Source organism: Plecotus auritus (genome assembly GCF_963455305.1).
Source record: "Plecotus auritus genome assembly, chromosome: 3".
In the NCBI taxonomy this organism is placed as follows: domain Eukaryota; kingdom Metazoa; phylum Chordata; class Mammalia; order Chiroptera; family Vespertilionidae; genus Plecotus; species Plecotus auritus.
In genome coordinates this window covers 103,453,928-103,475,840 of record NC_137772.1, presented here as the reverse complement: position 1 = coordinate 103,475,840, position 21,913 = coordinate 103,453,928, and the positions used below count along the sequence as shown (strand labels likewise).

Sequence of the window (21,913 nt, the reverse complement as noted above, 5' to 3'; positions counted from 1 at the left end):
CTCACAGCCAATTGGCCTGGAGGCCAATTCCTCCCAGTGATACCAACAACAATCAAGACTTAACTACAAGACTGTGCACATAGCCTACAAAGGGATGCACCAAAGTAACTGGGGAGGCTGAGCCACTGGGCCCTATAGGACACCTTGCACACAAAGGGGTGCACCTCAAGTACACACCTGTGCACACAGCCCACAAAGGGGTGCACCTCAGGTAACTGGGGAGGCTGAGCCACTGGGCCCTATAGGACACCTCACACACAAAGCCACTCTGTCAACTCAGGGAAGCAGCCAAAATGCAGAGACAAAGAAACAGGACACAAATGAAAGAAATGGAGGAAAGCAAATGACTGGATATAGAGTTCAAAACCACGGTTATAAGGTTTTTCAAGAATTTTCTAGAAAAGGCTGATAAATTTAATGAGACCCTCGAGGATATGAAAAAGGACCAACTAGAAATTAAGCATACACTGACTGAAATAAAAAATAATATACAAAGATCCAACAGCAGACTAGAGGATCGCAAGAATCAAGTCAAAGATTTGAAATACAAAGAAGCAAAAAACACCCAACCGGAAAAGCAAAAAGAAAAAGGAATCCAAAAATATGAAGATAGTGTAAGGAGCCTCTGGGACAACTTCAAGCATACCAACATCTGAATTATGGGGGTGCCAGAAGAAGAGTGAGAACAAGACACTGAAAACCTATTTGAAGAAATAATGACAGAAAACTGCCCCCACCTGGTGAAAGAAATAGACTTACAAGTCCAGGAAGCGCACAGAACCCCAAACAAAAGGAATCCAAAGAGGACCACACCCAGACACATAATAATTAAAATGCCAAGAGCAAAAGACAAAGAGAGAATATTAAAAGCAGCAAGAGAAAAACAGTTAGTTACCTACAAGGGAGCACCCATACGACTGTCAGCTGATTTCTCAACATAAACTATGCAGGCCAGAAGGGAGTGGCAAGAAATATTCCAAGTGATGAGTAGCAAGAACCTACAACCAAGATTACTCTACCCAGCAAAGCTATCATTCAGAATTGAAGGTCAGATAAAGAGCTAAAGGAGTTCATCACCGCCAAACCAGTATTATAAGAAATGCTGAAAGGTATTCTGTAAGAAGAGGAAGAAGAAGAAAAAGGTAAAGATAAAAATTATGAACAATAAATACATATCTATCAACAAGTGAATCTAAAAATCAAGTGAATAAAAAACCTGATGAACAGAATAAACTGGTGAATATAATAGAATCAGGGGCATAAAAAGGGAGTGGACTGACAATTATCCGGGGGGAAAGGGGTGTGTGGGGTGCAGGAAGAGACTGGACAAAAATCCTACACCTATGGATGAGGACAGTGGGGGTAGGGGTAAGGGCAGAGGGTGGGGTGGGAACCAGGTGGAGGGGAGCTATGGGAGGAAAAAAGAGGAACAATTGTAATTATCTGAACAATAAAGATTTATTAAAAATGAAAAAAAAAGTCCTGTGTTTGATTCCGGTCAAGGGCACATGCCCGGGTTGCGGGCTCAATCCCCAGTAGGGGGCATGCAAGAGGTAGCCAATCAATGATTCTCTCTCATCATTGATGTTTCTCTCTCTCTCGCTCTCTCTCTCTCTCCCTGCCTTCCTTTCTGAAATCAATAAAAAAATATATTTTTTAAAAAAGATAAACAAGTTTGATGAACCTTTAGCCAGACTAATAAAGAATCAAAGAGAGAGGACCCAAATAAACAAAACCAGAAATGAAAGTGGTGAAGTAACAATTGACCCCACAAAAATACAAAAGATAATTTAAAAATGCTGTAAACAACTATGTCCAACAAGTTGAATATCCTGAACAAAATGGACATATTCCTTAGAAAATACAATCTTTCAAAACTCATTTAAAAAGAATTAGAAAATCTGAATATAACTAGTGATGAAATTGAAGCAGTAATCAAAAAACACCTAGCAAACAAAGATCCTGCTCCAGATGACTTCACAGGAGAATTTTACCAAACATTCAAAAAACTAATACCTATCCTCCTCAAATCATTCCAAAAAATCCAAGAGGAAGGAATACTTCCAAGCTCTTTTTATGAGGCTAGCATTACCCTAATTCCAAAACCATAATAAAGACACAAGAAAGAAAGAAAATTACAGGCCAATATCCCTGATGAACGTAGATGCTAAAATCCTCAACAAAATATTAACAAATCAGATCCAGCAATACATTAAAATTACCATACACCATGACTAGGTGGGATTTATTTCAGGAATGCAAGGCTGGTATAATATTTGCAAATCAATAAATGTGATACATCACATAAACATATCAATTGAGGGAGAAAAAGCATTCCATACAATCCAACACCCTGTTTTGATAAAAACTCTTAGCTAAGTGGGAATAGAGGGATCATACCTTAACATAATAAAGGCCATATATGAAAAACCTACAGCCAACATCAAAGTCAATGGGAAAAACTAAAAACATTTTCCCTAAGAACAAGACAAGACAGGGATGTCCACTTTCACCACTCTTATTCAACCATAGTATTGGAAGTCCTAGCCATGTCAATCAGATAAGAAGAGGTAAAAAGGCATCCAAATTGGCAAGTAGGAAATAAAACTGTCATTATTTGCAAATGGCATGATATTGTACATAAAAAAACAACACTAAAGACACCACCAAAAATCTTTTAGATTTAATAAATGAATTTGGCAATGTAGCAGAATACAAAATTAAAAACCAGAAATCAAGGGCATTTTTATACACCAATAATGAATTCTCAGAAGGAGAAACTAAAAAAAAATTCCATTTACCATCGTGACAGAAATTTAAGCTACCAAGGAATAAACTTAGCAAAGGAGGTAAAAGACTTGTATTTGGAAAACTAAGGACTTTGAAAAAAAAAGTGGCCGAGGAAGATATAAACAAGTGGAAGAATATAGCGTGTTCGTGGACTGGTAGAATTAACATCATAGAAATGTCCAGTCTACCCAAAGCAATCTACAGATTCAGTGAAATCCCTATTAAAATATTAATGCCACATTTCAGAGATCTAGAAGAAATACTGCAAAAATTTATATGGAATCAAAAAAGACCCCAAATAGCCACTGCAAACTTGAGAAAGAAAAACAAAGTTGGAGGGATCACAATACCAGATATCAAGTTATACTGCAAAGCCACTCTACTCCAAAAAGCCTGGTACTGGCCCAATAACAAGCATATAGATCAATGGAACAGAATAGAGAGCTAGGAAATCCACCCAAACCATTATGCTCAATTAATATTTGACAAAGGAGGCAAGAGAATACAATGGAGTCAAGATAGTCTCTTCAATAAATGGTGTTGGGAAAATTGGACAGATACATGCAAAAAAAATGAAACTAGACCACCAACTTACACCAGACACAAAAATGAACTCAAAATGGAAAAAAAGACTTAAATATAAGTCGTGAAACCATAAAAATTCTAGAAAAAACCATAGGCAGAAAAATATCATACATCTTCTAAGGCAAGGAAAACTAAGGAGAAAATAAACAATTGGGATTACATCAAAATAAAAAAAACTTCTGCATAGCAAAAAAACTATCCACAAAATGTAAAGGGAGCCCATTGCCTGAGAGAACATATTTGTCAATGATACATCTGATAGGGAGTTAATTTCCAAAATATATAAGGCACTCATACAACTTAACAAAAGAAAGACTAATGATCCAATTAAAAAATGGGCAGAAGACCTGAACAAACATTTCTCCAAAGAGGACATACAAATGGCAAAGAGATATATGAAAAAATGCTCAAAGTCACTAACTATTAGAGAAATGCAAATTAAAACCACAATGAGATATCACCTCACACCTGTCAGGATGGCTATCATACAAAAATCAACAAACATCAAGTACTGGTGAGGATGTGGAAAAGGAAACACTCATTCACTGCTGGTGGGAATGCAGACTGGTACAGCCACTATGGAAAATAGTATGGAGTTTCCTCAAAAAATTAAAAATACAACTTCCATTTGACCCAGCATTCCCACTTCTGGGAATATATCCTAAAACCCCCAAAACACCAATAAGAAAGAATATATGCACCCCTATGTTCATAGCAGCATTATTTACAATAGCTAAGGTGTGGAAACAAACAAGTGCCCATCAGTAGATGAATGGATAAAAAAGCTGTGGGACATTTACACTATGGAATACTATGCAGCTGTAAAAAAAAGGGATCACTTACCCTTTGAGACAGCATGGATGGACATGGAAAGTATTATGCTAAGTGAAATAAGACAAATACAACATAATCTCACTGATTTGTGGAATCTAATGAACAAAATGAATTGACCAACAAAATAAGACCTGAAGCATGGAGGCATGGAACAGCCTGGCATACCTCAATGTGGGGTTGGGGGAACAAGAGATAAATCAAAGAATGTATATACTTATGTATATGCACAGCCTGTTGACATGGGCAATAAGGTAGTGAAGACCTGGGGGTGGAGAGGGGCTGGGAGGAGGGAGGTAAAGCTATCAACAATAAAAAATATATATTTTAAAAGAGCAGTTCAGTGGCACAAGCTGAATTTATAACATGTCAATGACATGCTTGTAGTCATTAGTAGTACCTGCTTCTGCTTCATCACAACCAAGAGAAAAGAAAAAGATTTTGCTTAATTAGAAAAAAAATGGCTCTTCTCTACTAAACCCAGGTCTCTCTTCTGCTGCTGTGGATGTGGTGGAGGTGAGGAAGGGTTATAGAATGCTGAATGCATGGTCAGGCTATTCCAGACATTTGGATTTGCTGGCAGACTGGAGGCAGGAGTGTGCCCAGCTCTGGGAATTATGATGATGAAGATGGCCAGGACCTGGTCATAAGGTCACACTACAACCCCTCTAGAGCAGCAGGTGCCATATTATTTTTTCATGCATCTCTATCAATAGTAAATATCTGAACATGTATACTTACTTACTGTTAATAATATAAATATATTATGATATACTATGCATATTTATAACATATCCATGAGAGAAAACATAAACGCCTCTGAAAATTCTAATATTTTTTTCTCACACCTTATAGATTGTCACGAGCACATCTCCCCACCCCTTCGAGCACAGGCAGCCTACTGCAGGGACCTGTTCTAGAACTTGGTATTTTAAGAATGAAAACAATGTTAACCAAAGGGAATTATTGACTGTGTCTTTCAGAATGAGAGAATAAGGGCAGTGAGTCAGGCCTAAAAAAACACAGCCAGTGGGCAGCAAAATGCAGCACCTAGCATCCTTGTTGTGATTTTTCCTTTTAGTTCACTTCATATTATTGGGGCCAATTTCTATTTAAATCTGTGTGACCAATGCCTACATTACTACCCCCACCACCACAATGACCAACCTGAAGAGGAATGGGACCATCCATTCCCCATAGCTTTAGTGAGCCTGGTTCCTCTTCCCTAAACATAGCCTCAATTTTCATTACTTTCAAAATTAGAACAGATGGCCTGAGTCACCACATAAAGCCATGTGCCTCCTCTGAACCAAGCCCTGGGGCTTGTAGGAAAGAAGTAAATGTGCCAGACTGGTCCTCTGGCATCAGTTCAGGGGGCCAAGCAAATCAATCCTACCATTCATGGTTAATTGCACCAAGTTGACATCACACCTGGCTGCACCACTCAGGGCAAGGAAAGGCAAGGCTGTCATCCCCCCAACACAGTGGATTCCAAACCATGCCCCACTGAGCCCCAGGCATCCAGAGTGGTTTACAAGCTGTCTGGTGGGAGGGGATGGGCAAGAGGAAAGCCAGGCTGATAGTGCTCCGGCTTACTGCCTACTTCAACCAGAAGAGAAAAATGGTTTGTAAAAGAATGAGCAGAGTATGAAAAGTGAGGGCTACTTCCTTGTGAAGACTGGGTTCTGGAGTTAGATGCTGAGGTTCCAATCCCAGCTCTGTCTCTTACCAACTGTAAGGCCAAAGCAATTACTTCTTTCTTAGCAGTTGTCATCATGGTTGATGATGATGTCTCTGAGTGTGTCTTTACATCAGGAAGATGCAGCTTACTCACTTTTTTCCCAGCTGGCTCTTTCTGTGGCTGTTTCTCTGATGCCCTGGTACCCACTTTTTCACAGATGTCCCAGAAGAGCAGAGGCTGCAGGCAGTGCAGGCTGCCATCCTGCTGCTGGCTGACGAGAGCAGGGACGTCCTGCAGACGCTTCTGTGCTTCCTCAAGGATGTGGCCAACTTGGTGGAAGAGAATCAGATGACACCCAAGAACCTGGCTGTGTGTCTGGCCCCATCACTCTTTCATCTCAATTTATTGAAAAAAGAAAGCTCCCCCAGGTGGGTTTTCCTCAGCAACAATAGGAATCGTAAACCAGATATAACCCACAGTTCATTAAAAACAAAACAAACAAACAAAAACTTCTCACATTGGATTTCAATTTAAGGATTTGTCAGCTCTTAATTTATAACCAGAAAATGTTTTAAGGACCTAATTTGTGTGCTCAGATTCATAGAATTGTCAAAGTAGCATTGAAGAATATCTGTTGTGACCCAGAAAACCTGGGTGGTGAGTGGGAAGGAGGGAAAAGTACATGAAGTAGTATTTTACAATCTTTAAGTTTAAAAGAAAAGGACTAGATTCAAGGCCCAGGCATGGCAGTTTGCAGCAAAGTGGTTTCAAACTTGGAAAAAAAAGACTAATTTCTCCCCCAACAGTTATTCCTGCCCTTGTGTTTCTCCAAGGTTTTTTATTATGAACTGTCAGTTAGCCTGATTCAGAACATCTAATATGTGTGGTCATTGCTTTTGTTTGGAAATGAGAAAGTCTGGGATCAGGAGAGCACCTGGAAAAAAGAAAAAAGAAAATAGGATAAGCTTTTATTGTGAAAAGCTCTTTGGTTCGAGATCTGCTTAGTTAGGACCGTCCCCTTCACTTACAGGGTCATACAGAAGAAATACGCCACTGGAAAGCCAGATCAAAAGGAACTCAGTGAGAATCTGGCCGCTTCTCAGGGCCTTGCCCATATGATCATGGAATGTGACAGACTTTTTGAGGTGAGTGAAAGGCTTGAACTGCCTTCCTTATAGCTCTTTGAACTAGATGAGATCATTGGAACAGTTTCTACACTCATGGCTTATATGTTTGTTCCTGAGTGTATAATGACAATAGTAGCCTCTAGCTGTGGTCTTTGAATCCAAGAAATGTGAGAAGATATCTATGTAATTGAGTCTTGACAGTTAAAAATATTTGGAGTTACCATGATGACGGTTTTCATGAGAATAGACCAGGTTCAAGACAAGCCAGACAATTAGTTTCTTTTTTTAAAATATGTTTTTATTGATTTCAGAGAGGGAAAGATAGAAATATCAATGCGAGAGAAACAGACTGGCTGCCTCCTTCCTACTGGGGATCAAGCCAGGCATGTGCCCTGATTGGGAATCGAACCAAGACCTCTTGGTGCATGGGTCAATGCTCAACCACTGAGCCACACCAGCTGGGCTGTTCTTTTATTTATTTATTTATTTATTTATTTATTTATTTATTTTTACCTCAGGATGTGATTAGGTTCAACATCTGTGTGTGTGTTTCATGTGTGTGTGTGTGTGTGTGTGTGTGTGTTTTGACCAATCCCTGTTAACTAAGAATCAAGACTAGCTTATGGATATAGCCACAGCTATGTTAAAGAAGAAAGTGAACTAGACTTTAGGCATACTTTTTTGTGGTACATTTGGCATTTGTAAGTGAGAAAAGTATGCTAAAATTGTAAAGCCATTTCTAAGTCATAGTTGATGTTTCCCTTAAGTCTGTGTGCTTTAAGTTTCCTGAGCCCACATTTTTCCAAACTGAATAAAAATACATTAAAGAGAAAATTTTAGGAAAATGGAAAGACTGAATGAGAAGTCATTGCAATGTTTTGAGTCATAAATATAGTCTCAGAAACATATTTGTGTTTCCTGACTTTAGGAAGCCCCACCCCCTACCACCAGATTTGCCACTCATCTTAGTAAAACATCTGGTCCACAGCACTTGGCCCATTCTGATACACACCGTTTTTTTACTAAATGACTTTGCTTTTTCTATTAGTCTCAGCTTCTTTAACTCATGCATCTGTTGCTCTTTCATGCACCCATTGGTTCAGGTCCCGCATGAGATGGTAGCCCAGTTTCATAATTCTTACGTGGAGGCTGAGATCCATACTCCAACTCTGGAAGACCTGGGGACCCAGGTGGAGGAAAGTGGGGCCACATTCCACACTTACCTGGACCAGCTCATCCAGGGCCTCCAGAAGGAAGCCAAGGAGAAGTTTAAAGGATGGGTTACGTGTTCCAGCACAGACAATACAGACCTTGCTTTCAAAAAGGTAATCTCAGGGGTGGTAAAAAACAAAACAAAACAAAAAACAAAACAAAAACAAAAGAACTACCCCAAAAGAACTACATCCAACAACCAAGAAATTATTTTGCTTTAAAAACAGCCACTGTCCACAGGCTTGGCACACACATGAACATGACAAAGACTCTTTCTAGAGACTGCGAGGCAATAATGTTGCACATAATCAGATTGCAGACTGTGAAGCCAGACTACTAGATCCCAATCCACTCTCCGACCCTTAGCTATGTGATGTTAGGCAAGTCACACACCTCTTTATGCCTCAGTTTTTTTCAGTTGCATAATGGACATAATAATAATACCACTGTCAGAGGAGGGCTATTTAAAAATCAAATGGGTTAGAAAGACACCTGGCAAACAGGTTGATGTGTATCAATGGTTATTATTTTATGATCATTATTTTTTTTAATCTTTAGGATTACCATTATAAAATGGTAAACCTGAGGTATGCAGAATCACTCTTTCAAAGTGCATACTTAGTGATTTTTTTGAACACTCAATGAAATGTGGTAGGTTTTTGTTGGAACTAGTTAACCTGTTTAGCCTTTGATGGTATCTTTCCCAAGGTGGGAGACGGGAATCCACTGAAGTTATGGAAGGCTTCCGTGGAGGTGGAAGCACCCCCTTCAGTGGTTTTGAATCGTGTGCTAAGAGAGCGCCACCTGTGGGATGAGGATTTTGTGCAGTGGAAGGTTGTGGAAACTCTGGACAAGCAAACAGAAATCTATCAGTATGTGTTGAACAGCATGGCCCCCCATCCTTCCAGAGACTTTGTGGTTCTCAGGTAAGCTTGACTCTGGAGTTAAATATATTCAGTTCCTAGAGCAGATAAAGCTGCAGATTTAAGCATTTCATAGAGTTCTACCACCTAAATTCAGCCTGTAATTGGGAATACTAAGTTGGCCCTCATTTCCCTCAGCAAAAACTGAATTTGCTCCATTTATGCCAGACTTCCTACTTCTTCACCTAATTTTCAGCTCCGTTGAAAATTGAGCTCTCTTATGACTGCTTTCATTTTGGAGCATACGGTTTATTAGGCCATAAATATTGTTTATTTCCTTAGAACAGAGTCCTAAGAATAACTGCTGTTTGTCCAGTTGTTCTTTCTGCCAAATAATGTAAATTGAGTCTGACTTTCTCCTGCTTTTTGCCTTTCTCCCTCTGGAGAGTTTGTGTAACTCTCAAGACTGGGATGTAACTTCAGAATTCATTTGCATAGCTTCAGCTGTTCATAGCTCATTATAGCTCTGAAGGTCCAACTATCCTGGAAGTCCAGTAGATTCCAGGGTCTGACCAAGCTTGCAAGACTGTGTCTACTGCTGAAATATTTCTTCTGAGAGATTTGTGGGTTGAGTTCATAATGGAATGCTCAACCAGTGACAGGAAGTTTGCACAGTGGATCTGTGCATGTGGGCTGGTGAGTCAGTATTGAATCAGAAATAAGAGGGATTCAGGATACTAAAAAACTCAAATAAAATGTAATTAAATCAATATGTCCTTTTTTATTGATAGCGGATGGCAAACACTGTTGCTTCTCTTGGATTAGTGGTATAAAATGAATCACTAGTGAAATTCCCAAATGTATATATAAAGTATTTCCTTTAAGAAACTAGTCTTGATGGCAAACTAAAGGTTACTTTTCACATAGAATATTTATGCCAATGGAATGGAGTTTCTTCCTTCCCCTTAGAGGAGGCTGAGGGCCAGACAAGCTTGGAGACTCCTTCCTTCCATACATCCACCAAAATGCTATTTCTTAGTGTATCCTTCCATCACCACCTGAGCGGGGCTCCATTGGAGGCTTTGGGGAGACAGCAGGGAACACTGCAGACCACAATCCTGCTCTCTCAGGTTTCTATTTTATTAGGCAGGGAGAGTCAATACATAATAAGTAAGGGGATAGGGTTACTTATACTAGAGGGATAAGTAAGATAGGATTTTAAATATAGTGGTCAGGGCAGAATCTCAATGCATTGATATTTGATCCAAGACTTAAAGGAGAAGGTGGGTGGGCCATGAGACCCTGAGGGAGAAGAACTCAGAATGCAAGGATATAAATGATGAACCATATGTGGTTCCTGCAACAGGAATTTCTTATGATTATGAAACAAGAAGCTAGAAAGTGGCAAGTGTGGTGAGAAAGTGACATACTGAAATAATTTCTGTCTTCAGAGTATCTTCCTATTTAGGCTCACACATACATGGCTGGTCTCCTTTCATGATTGATTCTCACACTGTCCTCTTCTCTAGTTCATCAGGAGCTTCCAGTATTAGTTACTGCAGATTTTTCCATTTTGCTTACACAAATGTATAATCTTCCCATCTTTATTATTAATCACATTATCATGCATGAAGAGAATGGTCATGCCCATGGGGAAGTCCCTAAGCACTTGTGTGGGACTTGCTTACGCCTGACTTCTTGTTGGGTATGTATAGTAGTTTCTCTTTGTGCTGTCATGGGGCAGGAGGAAGTTATAGATGAGATGATAACTAAGGGAATAGGATTTATGGCTTGAACTGGGATGGTAATAATAAAATCTATACCCTATGGTATATATTATACAAATATTCTCATGGTTCCTGACTTCCATCAACAATTTTACTCCAAATGGTAGTCCCCTCTATGCTTGAATAGCTTCAATAACAGGGAACTCACTACCTCCTCATAGAGCCCACTCCATTTTTGGAAAGTGCACATTGTGAGCCAGGGCTTCTCTAAAGTCAAATCAACCGATTTTTTTCTTATCCTACTCAAGAGCCACTCAGGTATTTAAAGAAAGATAGCAGTCCACATAGTCTAGTTTTCTTCAAGCTGAGCATCACCAGTTCATTTATCCTTTAAGACTTGAATTGAGCATTATCTCCTCCAGGAAGGCTTCCCTGTGTGCCTCCCCTTCCCTTCTATGTGATCCCAGAGTGCTCTGTGCATCTCCATGTCACTGCACTGACCATGCTGTTTTAGAATTATCTTTGTATCTCTGCTTCCCCTCCTGGACTGTGTATCTCTGTGCCCTTGGTGGTTTCTCAGAGCTTGGCACATCTCTGTGCTCATTAGATGTTTACTGAATGAGTTGAAAGAGTGCTTCCTCATTCCAAATCTGTAAGACCTCTGCAGCCTCAGTTTGTTTCCAAAGGTCTGGGTGCTGCATGGCCATTTCTGGCCTCTGGGTTCTTGGGCTGAGACCCTTGCTTTGAACTGCACTGTATAAACTTTACCCAAATTTATGGGAATCATTTGCTAATCCAAGTAACTAGGATTGGAATTTGAGCAGGAAAATATGTGTAAACCTCAGCCCTGTGTTCAAGTCTTTCTCTCTTAGCCATAACTCTGATGTGTGGGTTGTTTCACTACAGGACCTGGAAGACTGATTTGCCCAAAGGAATGTGTACCCTGGTCTCCCTCTCTGTGGAGCACGAGGAAGCTCAGCTCATGGGCGGTGTGCGAGCCATAGTGATGGATTCTCAGTACTTAATAGAACCATGTGGTTCCGGCAAGTCAAGACTGACCCACATCTGCAGGATAGACCTGAAGTAAGTGTGAACCCTCCAGGAGGTCAGGCATGGTGTTGGAGTCTTAGCTCAAGTGGTACATTTGCCAAGACTCTGTCTGTCATCCTAATCATTTAACTATACCTTTTTTCCCCCTCATAGCCATTAACATGCTTTTATAGATGATTATGTATGCCTCCCACTCTCTGTTCCTCTTCTCCACCTTTCCCAAGATTCTGTCATTTTCCTGGAGCCCTTTGCTCTTCTCTGTTTTCATTTCTGTCCCCACTCCTGTGTCTTTGCTTCTCACACAGAGCAAACACAAACACTGGAGTTCAGCACATAACATGAGTCTCCTCTCTGGCATTTCCTTTATGTCTGCCACCTTCTGCTGCTGCCTCCAGTTGCCCTCCTTTCAGAAGAAACTAACTTAAGTCCAAACTTTTCAAGGCATTCATGATGCTGAACCAAGTTCTTGGTCTGGTAGATACAAATTGAGTTCTCTCAGTCAATTCTAGAATTCAGTCTGAATCTTCTCAGAAGAGATGGTATCATTTTAAAGCACCCAGTGAGTACTGAAAAGATAGTCTGAACACTGGGTTCTCAGACCCCCAAGGAGGCAGCCCCAGGTTATATGCAAATGCACTGATGATCAGGGCACAAGGACAGCCCTGTCTACCATGACAAATAGCTATGTTGTGGAAAAAGATTTTCCCAATTTCTTTCTGATTTTTGTCCCCACAGAGGTCACTCCCCAGAATGGTACAACAAAGGCTTTGGACATCTGTGTGCAGTGGAAGTTGCCAGGATTAGAAACTCTTTCCAGCCCCTCATTGCTGAGGGTCCAGAAACTAAAATCTGAGTTTTCCCCAGCGTGACATTAAGCTCAAGGAAGGGGAAGTGAAAGGAAACACCTGTGGGAGAGAGTGCACTCAGGAGAAAGTGAGAGAGGACAACTGATTGACATGGTTCCTGCTCAAAATGGAAACACTGAGAAGTCAGAATGTTGAAGATGCAAGAGTTTCTGCGAACTTTCCTAGCCTTCCTGGATATCGCTATATTCCTACTAATATAAAAACTTTTAAAATGAAAACATTTATCTATGTTACTTAAAATTAAATGGCTTTTCTTTGTGCATTGCCTAATTTCCTATTTAAAAGCTTCTAAGAAGCGTATTTTTAACTGTAAATAAATGTATGTATAGCATATGTACATGTGTGTATATCTCTCCCTTTACTGTATATATGTAAAATATCAATTTTATATATAATTGCATATTTTGAAACATGTCTGCCTTGCTGAGTCCCTTCTTTACATGGTTCTTTCCAAGTTGCTCTGGGCCCCACCATCCTGTAAACTGAGCAGAGCTGCTGCTGACACAAAGGTGTGAAAATGTGTAGCCTGTCAGTCAGCCGTGATGTTCAACCAAAGATGTGCTAACCAAAGGCAAACAACATTAAAAGGTTCTTATGTGTCATGTCGTCAGGTTGCTTTTGTTATTCAAAAACTGAGAGAGGAGTGTTAGGTAAAGCCAGGAAAACAATGTGTTCTCCTTTTTAAAGCAAAGAAGTGGTGAGAAGTCACTATCAAATTTACAGCTAGATTCCCAGTTGCTCCTTGGCCCCACCAGGTGCAGATTCCATGAAATATCAGACCCCTAGAACCCTTGGAGTCAGTGAGAGAGACTGAACAGAACCCCTATTTCCCTGCTAACTAGAGCTGACTAGAACAGCCTTTACATATACATAGCCAAAGGGAGCCCCTGTGTTCTATGATTTTTCATAGATACATTTCACAATGTTCTTAAATGCCATTCTATTTGACCAGTGGCCTATTTGGTCACAGGTAATTGGCATTTTCTTACCAACATATTGCACTGAATTTAACTCTGGACACTAGACAAAGGGAGATTATGGTCATCTAAGAGTCCTGGACCATTAATTACAGCTTCAGGGAATTCTTATTTTGTTATGTATGATGCTCTTAAGACATAATTCATTTAAGTTTTCCAATGTGAAAGACAGGGTTTTAAACTAACATAAGACCAAAACTATGTTCTTCAATTAATTTTAGAAAATATAAACAGGTTTGTTAAACCCATGTTTCTTCATTAGCCAGTCAAGATACCTGTGCATTTGACCCAACCCTATTTATTATTATATAGACTAAGCAAATTGACTCTCCTAAATCAATTGTTAATGGGTTTAATTTTTCTTAATTGTAATTCAACAACTGTAGAGAGAAAGATCATTTATTGTGTTTGGTTTTAGGTAGACAGATCTCTAAATAGAGATTGGCATCATAATTTAGCAACTGGTGTTGGAGGAAAAAAGAAAAAAATTTTCCCCCTTTTGTATTATGTGCATTTATATAATGTTTTCTTTTGTCAGCATTGTGCAATTATTTTATTGAGAGGAATTCAAAAGTTATATATGAGTTCTGTTTGGAGCAAGAAAAATCATACTATTTGAATTATGATCTAGGAATTTTTTTGTTTCTTTGACTACCTAGAAGGTGGCAGCAAAGCCATAATTTTCCATTCAGCAATGCCCTGTGAACAAAACAAAATCACTTCTGCCATACATCTTAAATTTAACCATATGTGCTGGATGACTTTAATGGGCATAGACAATATCATTAGTGAAGTTGAACCTAGTTTAACATGGGTTCTATTCCAGAGATGGGACCCTACATGTTTGGAAACTGTGCTAGGCACACAAGGATAAATGGTATTCTATCACCAACTGTAGCATGCACACAGATCATCTGGGGATCTTGTTCAAATGCAAATCTGATCCAGGCAGTCTGGGTGGGCCTGCGATTCTGCATTTCTAATAGGCCCAGGCTGCTGGCCCAAAGACCACACTCTGAGAAGCAAGGACCTAGAAGATACTTAAAATAGAATAAAAACAAATATAATTGTATTTCTGGCTCCCCTTCTCTTCAAATTTCCTGACTTTTTAAAAATTTTTAGTTACACACTAATTACATCACTGCTGCATAACAACACAGTGCATATAACAAAAAGAAAAAGGAGGGGAAAGATGCATCAAACTTGCTGGTCAAATACCACAATATTTTATTCATAGTTATTTTGCTAATGGAAATAAAATAGAATGTTGTATTTAAATATTATATTTATACCTCATGTATACTTTCACCTCAATTGTTGATATTAATCATCAATTATAAATAAATTGCCAAAGCAAATAAATTTATATACATTAAGTATTTTCTATTTTCTATAAAATATATCTTGATTTTCATATTGATCCTGTAAGTAGACAACCTGCTTCATGAGGAAGATTTCTCTCTAAATAGCTAGCTGTCTTGATATCTCTCCCAACTGGAATGATGTTGTTAGCAAGACTTTGACTAACAGTCTGGGTGCCTTAACCTGTATGTAAGGCATTAAAGTGATGGGTAAGGATTTATTTTAAATTTTATTGTTCTTAAATCTGGAAATTATACAAATACATTTATAGTGTTTTTATGAAAGAGTCAGTGAACTCTAACTACATCTCACTTTCACTGAGTGGACCAGAAATTGAGACTTTCTGAAGTGACTGATGGCTGCACCAGTAGACCATAAAGAATAGCCACATTGGACTCTGTGCCTTTTTCCTTCCCTTGCACTTGTTCTGGGCCTCACTTCTAAAAGATAACAAAGGTATCCCCTTGTTAAGCAAGTAGGAGCTCATACATCTCAGCTACAGGCTGCAAAAGGAACATCAGGCACAAAGATCATCTGTCCCCATAGAAATTATCCAAACTCTGCTTTCTGCTCACCTTCCACACTCCCATTACTTGAAAGTTTTACTTTCATAGGCAAAGGAGGAATTTCAATTGCCACTTTTCTTCTTCTATGTGAGAGAAGAGAACATTCTATTAGCCACATGCTACAAATGTTGTCCTAGGACCCTGGATCATATGAATTCAAACTTGATTATGAACATACTTCATGAAATTCTTAGTATGAAACTGTTCTACTTTTGATATTTGGCCACAGAAAAACTTAAGACTTTTTCTCAGGGATACAATGTAAAGGGATAAATTAGACCACAACCAGGAGGGCAACTTGCTGACACAAAAGCAAAACCAATGTGTTTTGCTGCATAGGAGTTATGAAATAAATACCAGGAGTTATAGTATTTTAATGTTGCAAACCATAAAGTTTGAACAACTGACAAGGTGTGACTTTTTTCATGCCTTAGGCTGACTGTATGCTTTACACATTGTTTTAAAGACAGTGTTTACTTTCATTCTAACAATCCCACCCAACAGGCCACCTGTATGCCTACTGCTGGTTATAGGCACCTCTCACCAACACCAAAGAGTTGTTACCGGACAGGTCAGCCCCCTGAGTCAGTAGAGGGGGTTGCCCCAACCTCGATCCTTGTCTTCTCATATAAATGAATTTATATGAGAGACTTTGACTGAATTGTGAAAAACCAATTTATTAAAGCATGTATCTTTATTGAAAAAGGAAGCAAACCTATACATCTGGCTTATGAAGCACAGACAGGCTCTCAGCTAATCTGAATAGCAAGTTGAGTGGGGGTCTGAGGCATTATATACCTTCCTGTCTATAGGCTTCAAAATTCCTGTGATGAGTATTTTGGTGCAGATTAATTCTCAATGTCCCTTTCTTTTTCTTTGTTGTGGCTTTCCCAGAATTCATGAAAAGCACTTGGCAACTTTATTTTACCAAGCCTTTAGACTGCTTCTCTGCTTAGGAAGTAATACAAACCTTTTTTCCTTTCCCCTTTCCCTCTCCCTTTCTACATTTTCTCATTAGGGAGGTTTTTTTTAAAACCATTTTCTCTGTGTTCTTGGCTGGGGAAGATAATGGTTTGTTAGTTACAAGCTGGCTGCAAATTGCCCACACTGTTTGACCTTGTTTTAACTTTCTTATCTCAGTTTCCCTATTTCTCCTGCCCTGAAACCCTGTAACATATTCCCCCCTCAGAGACTTCAATCCCTAAAATCTTTTAGGGTTGATGAGAATGTAATTACTTCATGCTGTTAAGGGGTGTAGAGCCTGCCTGCGTTAGGGTATTCAAGCCACTTCCTATCTAACCTAAAGGAGATAAGGGAATGGGACTTGAGACTAGAACAGAAAGGCTGTTTGTTGATGCTTTTAAAGTAGAGGATGGGCTAGAATCCCTGAAGCATCATTGTCTTAACATGGAGTTATTGTTTCCTAGAAGTGACAAATTTGACAAAAAGGTTAGTGGACAATTATATGGATGCCCAGCCATTACATTACTTATCTGCAATATGTTTTTGTTTCTTGAAAATGAGCTTGAGGTCCTTGATGGGTTCACAAGAGTAGGCCTCAGGTTGAAGTTCCTGTGGGTACTTATAAGAAATAGGTTTAATTTCAGAGAAGTAACCTTGTAATTTTTTGTTTAGGTGTCGATTTTATTTTCATGAGATCTATGGGTAATATAGACACCTAGGATTTTGAGGTTTTTGGCATAGCTTGGCTTAGAGTCCTTTTTCCTTAGCTATGTTTGTCCTTATTTGTTTTAGTTTGATATATCTACTAGTAATTAGGCTTCTGATTTGGGATTGTATCCCCCCCTGGTCTGTATATGTGGTATTGACTATGATGACCAGTTAATTTATTAGTATTAGCCCTTGCAATGTCTCTTATGTGTTGCTCTTCATTTATAATGTAGCAGTGGAAGGGAACAATTTGTAAATTACTCTAAGTTAAAAGTCAGTGTCAAGTGACTAAAACCCTGTGTGAATTTGCTAGAGTCCTCAGAAAACCAACAAAATTTTTCTTTGTAAAGGGCCATAATACCAGGAACTTTTGTAGGGAAATAACAATTGGTTTTTAAAAAAATTAGAGAGCTTTTTTTCTCTTTTCATATATTCCTTTTTTAAACTTGCACAGACCTTCTGTGACTTACATGGACTTTCTATGACTTATACACACCCTTTGTAACGTTCATAATCCCTCTTAGTTTATTTCTTTTAAAACACTTGGCTTGGGCATTTCAGAGCCTTTAGTTTAAAAGAGCCTTTCCTTTTTCTTCCTCTTTCAAGGAGAGGCATGCCCTCCACTTTAGACTAGGCAAGGTGTCCTGCCTAATGGGGAATGGATACCTTGGATCTATAAGAAAGGCATAACTAAAAGTGAGATTCCCAAGGCTGCAGGTGAGGGGTAGAGTGAAATGGTAGCAGCGAGGATACTCATTCACCCCAGTGATCAAACAGGTTTGGGGGGGGGGGGAATAAAAAAGAGGTGAATGAGTCAGAACAGAGCAAGCAGTCCCCATGTAACGGGCTTACCTGTCATGTCAAGGAACACCCTTGCCTCCATTCCTCTTAGTAGGGGCCGACTGGAGCATTGGGCCCCATCAGTTCAAGGCCATCATGTGGGTAGGTTCTGGTGTGGGGACCCTCCAGCCCCCAGGAAAGTCCCTATTCCAGTGGCCAAACTTTTGACAGAGGAGGCACACCCTTGAGGAAGCCCCTTCCCATGGCACTCCCTTTTCCAGTGTTCCTCTTATCCATAGAAAAACATTGGCCCTTTTATGTACCTTGTATTCCGGGAATTGGATGCCCTTGAGGAGACATATACTAGTAGTTTTAAACTGAGCCGTTTGTTTCTATTGGATGGCTTTCTTGCTCTTTCTCTGCCCCGCCTCAGTTGTTAAAAACACTGAAAGTTATTTCTACCAGTTGCTCAGTGGGGGGTTTGGATTCTAAGGCTAATTTTTGGTAACTTTTTCCTGATGTCTGAAGCTGTATGTTGAATAAAATGTATCCCAAAAGTTCTCTGCCTTTAACAGACCTAAACAGCTCCTTTAACAGGCTCCCCATTTATTCCTTTCCTTAGAGATCACTTGCTAAGGTTTGGATGATAATGAGCTTCACAACAGTGGCAGGACTGTTCGGCAAGTGCCTACAGTTCTGCAAACGAGTGTCTTTGGTTTGGAGCAAAGAAAGGGTTAAACTGCTCTGTGGAAGAGGTGATGTGACCTGAGAAAGCAGGCTGCTCTGCCTTTGTGAGAGGCAGGCAGTTTGAGGAGACTGAGGAAGGTGTCCCTGGGAATCTACCCACTCCAAGGCAAGCAAGAATTGACAGCTTGGGTCTAATGGGATACAAAAGAAAGAACCTTTCAAATCTAATACCAAAAACCATTGATCTTGAGAGGGAATTTCCCCTAAAATTGTATATGGATTTGGTACAATAGGATGTATAGGAATTTCAGCCTCCTTGATGGCTCATAAATCTTGGACTAATCTATATGTTCCTTCCTTTTTTTCTGATGGGTAAGACAGGAATGTTACAAGGGGTATTATAAGGAACCAGCAGCCCATGACCAAGTAATGTTGTAATGACCTTTTGTAGGCCTTCCCTTGCTTCTAGATTTATAGATATTGCCACTTATGGAAATTTATTTGCATCTTTTAACCTGATCATAGCTGGTTTTGCTCTCTGGGCTTGTCCTGGAGTTCCCATAGCCCAGACCAGAGGGTTTAGTTTCTGGTTTATATCTATATCTATTTTAGCTATCCCTCTTTTTAAAAGTAAAATCATAATTGGAATGGGATTCTCGGTATTTGTTGAAAAAAATTACTAAGGTTTTGACTTTGCTTAGAATATCTCTTCCCAGCAATGGGATGAGAACTAGGAATTGGTGCACAAGTCATCTCTCCCCATAGGCAGTTTAAAGGTGGAGTAAAGTACTTTGCTTTGGGTTTTCCTTCCACCCCTTGTATAATGCTGCTGACAGAAGAGGTAGGATATTAGCACAGAGAAGGAGGCTCCTGTGTCTAAAAGAAAGTTAACAGGCCTTCCTGCCACTTCAAGGGTTACCCTTGGCTTCATCCCCTCAATGATGACGTTCTTAGTGGGAGCCGGCTGGAGCATAGGGCCCCTTCAGTTAAAGGCCATTGCTCAGGCAGGTAATGGTCCAGGGTGCCCCCGGCCCTCAAGACAGTGCCTCCCCCAGTGGCCAGGCTTGTTGGAGAAGGGGCATAGTTTTGAGGCAGCCCCCTCCTAAGGCAGTCCTTTTTTCAAGTGTCTGAGCTGCCCACATTTATAGCAAGTGCTAGGAGGAGTACTTTCAGGTTCCCCTATCTGTGGCATCACGGGCTTCTGCCCCTGCAAGGCAGCAATAATCTAGGGCTGCTTTTTCTCCTTGCATTTCTCCTTTTCTAAAACCTGTTCTTCCTCCTCTTGATCCTTGTTTTAAAATACTGATCTTTTTAACATCTCTTCCATAGGGGTAGCTGGTCCCATTCCTAATTTCTGTAGCTTCCTCCTAATATCTGGGGCAGACTGGGTCATGAATTTATCTTTTAGGATAATTGCTCTAACTGGGTCATCAGGATCTAGATGGGTGTATTTAATCAAAGCTTCCCTTAGCCTTTTTATGAAGGAGGTGGGATGTTCTTGGGAGCCTTGGTCAATGGCTGCTAGCCTATTGTAATTAATAGGTTTCTTTTGGGAGGCTTTCATTCCTTGCAGGAGGCAATAAAGTATGTGATCTCTGTCACATCTCCCATCCTCTGAATTATAGTGCCAATTAGGATTAGAAGAGGCCTCCACTCCTGGTGCGTGGTTATCATTTTGTATGTGGATTTCAATAGGCTAATGACTTTCCCTTAATACTATTATTTCTGAGGTTGTCAAGGCTTCTTGGAGGATTAGATTAATAGCCCTCTATGATAAATCATATGTTAAGGTGAGCTTCCTCCATTCTTGGATAAATTTGTCAGGGTCATCTGTAAAACTCCCCAACCTGTCCTTTATGCCCATTAAGTCTCATATGCTAAATGGAACCTGAATTTTTGTTATTCTCTCCTGTTCTGGGGCTTCCCTCAAAGGGAAAAATCAAGGTGGTATTTTTTGTTTTACTTTTGCATTTCCTGCTTTATCCTCCTCCCAACCAGTTGGTGCAGTATAGGGTGTTGCTTGTTCTGGAGCAGCTGGTTGTTGGGGCACTATGAGTGGAATCTGGCATTCACTCTCAAGATTTTTTTGCTATGTTTGCTAAGAATGCAGGATCTATCTTACAGCTCTGATATAATTTGGAGTTATTTCTCAAGGCCATAAAGACCCGGGCATAAGGTATTTCAGTCCACTTGCCCTACCTTTGAAAGAATGAGTCTAATTGCAAGACTGTGTTATAATTTAGGCTCCCATTCCCAGGCCAAACTTCCCTATCTCCTAATTTATATTGGGACCAAGCTGTACTACAAAAGAAAATCAATCTTTTTCTCTTTAGGGTCTGAGGGTCAAAGCTGTCCACATTCTTTAAAATATATCCCAGAGGAGAATCTTGTGGTGCTGAGTTTTGGTTTCTCATCTGAAAGGGAATGGGCACCCCTGTTCTGTCTTCTATGTTGCCCCTGGAGAAGGTGTCCCTTCTCAGGTGCAGATTTCCAGGCTTAACTAGTCCTTACTGTGTAACCCTGGGCTCCCAGACTTAACTAGTGCTTACTATGTAGCCCCTATGCATCTCTATTCTCAATTGATTTAAAACCCCTCTGCCTCTGACCCCTCCTTCCCTGTTCTACAGGCAGAGGCCTCATACCTTCTGGATGTACTCCTATTTTGTTTAGATGGCAATGCCACCAGTTACTGACCCTTCTTCCCCGGCAGAGGCCTTGCTGGAGTAAGAATTATAATATTTCTAGCCCTGCCATCCATTGTAAAGATGGGATTTCTCCAAATTCTTGTACTATTTTCATTTCCTCAAAAAAATGCTATTTAACATCTGTCTACTGGAATGTCTGAAAATGTGCCATTCCTGTCTACTCCCCCTTGTCTCATGAGTCCTGTGGAACCCTGTGTAACAGGTGCCTGATTAGAGTGGGTAATATTTTCTTTGTCTGTGTCCAAGCAGGTAGTTTACTGACCTAAGTTTTGGTAAGGCTCATCAGGACAAAGCCAGCATTCCCTGCTGCGCCTGTCAGCTTTTTTAAGATACTTGACAAATTGTCTTTAAGAGCCTGGAGTATGTGCATGAAGAAAGTCCCTTTATTTCACCTATTCCAAAACTGCATAGAACTAGTCTCCTAATTAATAAA

The 21,913-nt window shown here is 39.9% G+C and overlaps 1 protein-coding gene across 2 annotated transcripts in view; it reads left to right on the top strand.

Annotated features, from left to right (window-relative positions):
* The window catches only part of STARD13 (StAR related lipid transfer domain containing 13), a gene marked incomplete at its 5' end in the record, with an annotated part of 319,233 nt that extends 305,900 nt beyond the window's left edge, over positions 1-13,333 (top strand). For both annotated transcript variants that reach the window (XM_080659927.1, XM_080659926.1), the window contains 6 exons: positions 6,105-6,315; positions 6,918-7,032; positions 8,118-8,339; positions 8,935-9,152; positions 11,723-11,899; positions 12,602-13,333. In XM_080659927.1, coding sequence (XP_080516053.1) covers positions 6,105-6,315; positions 6,918-7,032; positions 8,118-8,339; positions 8,935-9,152; positions 11,723-11,899; positions 12,602-12,719 — 1,061 coding nt within the window. In that variant the 3' untranslated portion in view covers positions 12,720-13,333. The remainder of the gene's footprint in view (positions 1-6,104; positions 6,316-6,917; positions 7,033-8,117; positions 8,340-8,934; positions 9,153-11,722; positions 11,900-12,601) is intronic.
* Positions 13,334-21,913: the final 8,580 nt, after the last annotated feature.